We start from the raw sequence: 6,000 nt of genomic DNA on the forward strand, positions 1-6,000 counted from the left end.
GTTTTTTATAAATAAAATAAATGAATGAAAATAAGAAACTGTTTCATCAAATATTTCATTTAATCAAAGCGGTTTTGGTTTGCTTTTATCTTATTTGTGTTTTTATATTGTTCTTAGTGACGAGCTCAGATTTGAAATAAGACACATATTTTCTAAGCTCCCTTCTGGACGTGTTGAGTAAAGTCGATTTGAAGTTCCTGCGCTGGACGTCGTGTTGGATTTAACGTCCCGTCCCTTCGTGTTAATGATGAATATTCTAACAGATCTCTCACCTCTGGCCGTGGGTCGCCATGTCGATGGCCCGCCTCACCGGCACCGGAGACCCCCCCTCCGTCACGCACAGCACCTCCATGGACTTCCTCTCCGGCCGCCGCTTGCCGTGGCGGCTCAGCATGGGCGAGTCCACGCGCTTCCTGGGCGGGTCGGCTGAGGTCAAAGGGGGGGGCGGAGTCAGGGAAAGATTTCTTTGATTCTCCCTTTTTAATCTTTGATGCAGGAGTGAAGATCATTTGTCTCCAATCACCTAAAAGGTGAAGAACCTACTGGCCAACCCACAGTGGGGCTTTGAGCTAAAGGCCACGCCCCCATGCTAACATGTTGGCCTCTTAGCTTAGCACGTTAGCCGGAGAGTTGAGCTGCTGTGGCTCTGCTCACCGATCTCGCTGCGAGGCGGCAGGTTCTGGTCCTCGTGGCTCGGGTACCTCTCCTTGCGGTCCAGCAGCAGGAAGTAGATCATCTTCTCCTGGTTTTCTCTGGGAGGAGGCGAGCTCATTGGTTAAACAGAAGGACTCATCAAACAGACGTCCCCCACCCTGCTCCTCACTCACTCCTCAGACAGCAGGTCCTGGCTCAGCTTCTCCTTGTCCCTGAAGCAGCCCAGGGAGTGCATGCTCTCCAGGACGTCAGGGTCGATCTCCTCGGCTGCAGCCAGACTCCTGATGGCCACCTTCCTGGGGGCCGGCTGCTCCGGCTCCGGCTCGTTCTTCCCAGCTCTGCAACACCGACGCACACATCTGGAGTCACTGCAGCTCAAACAACACATCTGGACTAAAGTTAGCTGGCTGTTGAGTTTGTTCTTCTTCATTCAGATTACGCTGGGCTGCACATTAGACATGTGATTATTTCACATCGGCACAGGATGGACCCTTCCATGGGGAGGAGAAAGGCCCGCTGACCATCAGAGACACACACACACACACACACACACACACACACACACACACACACACACACACACACACACACAGAGTACTTACAGGTACCACGTGTGCTTCTGGATCTGCTCTAACTGCAACACAAGGAGAGGAGAGGAGCGTTAAAGGTCACGTGATTGCTCGTCCAACCCGATGTTTACGTCCTGCTTTGGTTTCCAAGCTGCTGATTGGCCGTTTAAGTTGTTACAGGTGATCCCGGACACTTCATAGGACGTGCAGACACATGAAAACAAACCCCCAAAGGGGGAGGGGCTTACCGTGAACCTCTTCCCGGCGTCCACCTCGATCATCCCCTTCAGCAGGTTCTGACACTCGGGGGGAATGAAGTGGGGCATGTGGAAAACTCCTAGCTTCACCTTCTCCAGCAGGTTCCTCAGGTTGTCGTCGTCGAACGGCAGAGCGCCCTGGAGGAGACGAGGACACGAGGACACGAGGAGACGAGGATGTATCTGTTCACTTCACTTATTGTTTCACAATAATTACTTATTTGTGATATTTTGTAACGTCGTGAAGGATTAAGACTCCCATGAACCTCTGGTTGGAGGAAGAGTCTACAGTAAATATCTACATTCACATGTAAAAACATCTGTTGCCGTGCCAACGGCTCGGTGACTCCTGGTTTGATTGAACGAGGCAGATGGTCGGCTAAGTGGAGGAGATTAATCTCCTGATGTTATAAATCATTAACTAAATGCACGTCCCAGCATGCATTGTGTCCTGTTCACGTTTATTTCATATATCTTTCATATGTAAAAAAATGTTTCCACAATATTACCATTATAATAATGTAAAATCTAAATGTCCACAGGACACAGAAGACCAGAGTTATTCAACGTGAGGAGATGAACATGTATGAACATGCATGAACATGTATGAACATGCATGAACATGCATAAACATGCATGAACATGTATGAACATGCATGAACATGCATAAACATGCATAAACATGTATGAACATGCATGAACATGTATGAACATGCATGAACATGTATGAACATGCATGAACATGCATAAACATGCATAAACATGTATGAACATGCATGAACATGTATGAACATGCATGAACATGCATGAACATGCATGAACATGCATGAACATGTATGAACATGTATGAACATTTATGAACATGTATGAACATGCATGAACATGTATGAACATGCATGAACATGCATGAACATGTATGAACATGCATGAACATGCATGAACATGCATGAACATGCATGAACATGTATGAACATGTATGAACATGTATGAACATGCATGAACATGCATGAACATGTATGAACATGCATGAACATTTATGAACATGTATGAACATGCATGAACATGTATGAACATGCATGAACATGCATGAACATGTATGAACATGCATGAACATGTATGAACATGTATGAACATGCATGAACATGTATGAACATGCATGAACATGCATAAACATGCATAAACATGTATGAACATGCATGAACATGTATGAACATGCATGAACATGTATGAACATGCATGAACATGCATGAACATGTATGAACATGTATGAACATGCATGAACATGCATGAACATGTATGAACATGCATGAACATGCATGAACATGTATGAACATGCATGAACATGTATGAACATGCATGAACATGCATGAACATGTATGAACATGCATGAACATGCATGAACATGCATGAACATATATGAACATGTATGAACATGTATGAACATGCATGAACATGCATGAACATGCATGAACATGCATGAACATGTATGAACATGCATGAACATGCATGAACATGTATGAACATGCATGAACATGTATGAACATGCATGAACATGCATGAACATGTATGAACATGCATGAACATGTATGAACATGCATGAACATGCATGAACATGTATGAACATGCATGAACATGCATGAACATGTATGAACATGCATGAACATGTATGAACATGCATGAACATGCATGAACATGCATGAACATGCATGAACATGTATGAACATGCATGAACATGCATGAACATGTATGAACATGCATGAACATGTATGAACATGCATGAACATGTAACCACTTGACTTTGTTCATCTTTTTAACAAACTAACTCACCACTAAAAGTGCAAACAGGATGACTCCACAACTCCACGCATCCGCCTTCCTCCCGTCGTACTTCTCCCCCTAGAAGAGGGGGGGGGGCATATCATGTTACTGTTAATTCTCGCTTTCAGAATAAAAGTCCCCATCAATCACAGTGAAAGGCCTTTTACTGCACCCTGGACCCTTTCAAAGTAAAAGTAAATGGAAGAAAATGATTGAGAAATAAAGAAGCATGTGTGTGTGTGGGGAGGGGGGGGGGGGGGGGCTGATGATGTAACAGCCTTTCAGAGCACTCACCCTGATCACCTCTGGGCACGCGTAGTGAGGAGACCTGAAAGAGAGAGGACATCATCTTCATCATCTTCCTAAAATGTCCAACTCTCTCTGCCTAAAGGGGATTATTTCATTGTGTGTGTGTGTGTGTGTGTGTGTGTGTTTGTGCATGTCTGTGTGTGTGTGTGTGTGTGTCAGATGAGCGAACTTGTTTATTACCACTAAATAACATAGTTATCATATGAACTAATAGTTTTTCTCTACATTGTATTTAAACTAAATGAATGGTACTGGTTTAGATCTTCATGTTCTTCACAATCATTCATGAAGTTGAACAGATCTCACTAAAAGATGAGCTGTGGTCCCTTGAGGTCTTGTCTTCTCCGATCAGCTGATGGAGGCAGTAAGAGCGCCCCCTTCAGGCCCGTCCACTCGCACTCACCCACAGCTGGTCTCCAGCAGACTGTCCCCGACCTGCAGAGACGCCATGCCGAAGTCCGCTATCCGGATGTTGTTCTTCTCGTCCAGCAACAAGTTCTCCGGCTTCAAATCTCTGTGGCTGAAGTACCACAGGAAGCAGAAATATGAAACGGATCAAATCCTTACGACAGAAAGCAGAAAAACTAGAAACTGAGCGTTGTATTATTGCTCCTCTACTTTAAACTGATGTTTTTATACACAAGGTTCATATCTCATGTCTTATATCATATACTTATACTCCTTGTTAGTGGTACTTATACTCCTTGTTAGTGGTACTAATACTCCTTGTTAGTGGTACTTATACTTCTTGTTAGTGGTACTTATACTTCTTGTTAGTGGTACTAATACTCCTTGTTAGTGGTACTTATACTCCTTGTTAGTGGTACTAATACTCCTTGTTAGTGGTACTTATACTTCTTGTTAGTGGTACTAATACTCCTTGTTAGTGGTACTAATACTCCTTGTTAGTGGTACTTATACTCCTTGGCTAAACAAGCTAACGGCTAACTGTAGCGGCCGTTAGCGGTTAGCGGTTAGCGCCCCCTGGGGGGAACGCACCATATGGAGTGGCTGTGGCAGAAGTCCAGGGCTGAGATGATCTGTCTGAAGAACTTTCGGGCCTCTTTGGGCGTCAGCCGGCCCTTTTTCACCAGGTAGTCGAACAACTCGCCGCCGGACACGTGCTCCAACACCAGGTACCTGAGGAGGAGGAGGAGGAGGACACGGTCAGGACGTTCTAGTCCCAGTGGGACACAAGATGTCCTCCTGTTCTAGGTGGGAGACTTGCAGCTCAAGTTCTCCTCAATCAAGGCGAAGAATCGACCTCCCTTCAATATTTAAATGACCTCCCTGCAACTAACGATTATTCTCATTGAAAGATGATCCAAACTGCTCATTTCATCCATGGAAGCAACGTGCTGAGAAGAACTGATGGATTACAGAGATATGTGAAGCACATCACACCTTCAGACTAACTCCCCCTGTAAAAATAATGTCTACAGTTTATTGCTGTGAGCGGTTTGGATCACTTCTTGTTGTTAAATCTTAAAGAATAGTTCTTAAGAGAGCTCCATAGGAGGTCTCATCCATACATAGAAGATCCATTTCCTGTCATATGTTTAGAAGATGGTTGAAAGATTTGTCCAAATTTAAAAGCTTTATCAAAAAAACTTCAATAAGACACCACAGAACATCAGATGATGGACTGTTTCCAGGTAAAGTCGACCTCCTGGAATCCTGGAAACCCCTTTTCAGGTTTCCAGGATTTTTTGTCAACTTATATTTTAGAAAAAGTAAGTAAAACATGGTTATTTTTATTGGAACATTTGTATGTAAATGATTTGTTCTGCTTCACGGTTCCTCCATGTTTTATAGTGACATGTAATGTAATGTAATAGTGATGGATTCCTCGTGAGTCTCTACGGATTCTGGAAATTAAAAAAGTATTCTGCGTATCTTCACTTCTTTAGTAACCAGTAACATTTATACTGATATTTCACAAAGGTTCTCCTTTCTCCACATGGACCACGTAGTGGTGCTGAGCTTCAGGGACTAAAGGGTACAAGTCGTCTTTGGTCTGGTTCGTGGACCTTTGAAGCCTTGAGTTTGGCCTTTTGGTTCCTCTTTGAAGAACCGAAGGTTGCTCTCTGGGTCCAAGTCGCGATGACGGGTCCTCAGATCTCAGTTCTACTGTTCACTAAATATGTGAGGAAGCATCTCTCCCACATGTTGATCCCTTCATGCAAACACAGCGAGTGATGAAGATGAGGATGAGGATGGTGGACTCACAGGTACTTCTTGTTCTCGTAGACGTCGTGCAGCTTCAGGACGTGAGGATGCTCGATGAGCTTCAGGATGGCGATCTCCCGCTCCACCTGCACACGAGACAGAGACCCACACCATGATGACATCATCGCCTCATTAGCGCTGCACCTATAAATAAAGGGACATCT

The 6,000-nt window shown here is 44.2% G+C and overlaps 1 protein-coding gene across 4 annotated transcripts in view; it reads right to left on the reverse strand.

Moving 5' to 3' along the window:
• The window catches only part of LOC119230165 (serine/threonine-protein kinase BRSK2-like), a 45,253-nt gene that overhangs the window by 11,615 nt on the left and 27,638 nt on the right, over positions 1 to 6,000 (reverse strand). For all 4 annotated transcript variants that reach the window (XM_037491214.2, XM_037491205.2, XM_037491224.2 and 1 more), the window contains exons 3-12: positions 5,837 to 5,922; positions 4,607 to 4,747; positions 4,011 to 4,127; positions 3,593 to 3,626; positions 3,308 to 3,376; positions 1,472 to 1,618; positions 1,257 to 1,288; positions 828 to 992; positions 655 to 752; positions 273 to 426 (exon numbers count right to left, since the gene is read on the reverse strand). In XM_037491214.2, coding sequence (XP_037347111.2) covers positions 273 to 426; positions 655 to 752; positions 828 to 992; positions 1,257 to 1,288; positions 1,472 to 1,618; positions 3,308 to 3,376; positions 3,593 to 3,626; positions 4,011 to 4,127; positions 4,607 to 4,747; positions 5,837 to 5,922 — 1,043 coding nt within the window. The remainder of the gene's footprint in view (positions 1 to 272; positions 427 to 654; positions 753 to 827; positions 993 to 1,256; positions 1,289 to 1,471; positions 1,619 to 3,307; positions 3,377 to 3,592; positions 3,627 to 4,010; positions 4,128 to 4,606; positions 4,748 to 5,836; positions 5,923 to 6,000) is intronic.

The sequence above is a fragment of the Pungitius pungitius genome, chromosome 4, assembly GCF_949316345.1.
Source record: "Pungitius pungitius chromosome 4, fPunPun2.1, whole genome shotgun sequence".
NCBI lineage: Eukaryota > Metazoa > Chordata > Actinopteri > Perciformes > Gasterosteidae > Pungitius > Pungitius pungitius.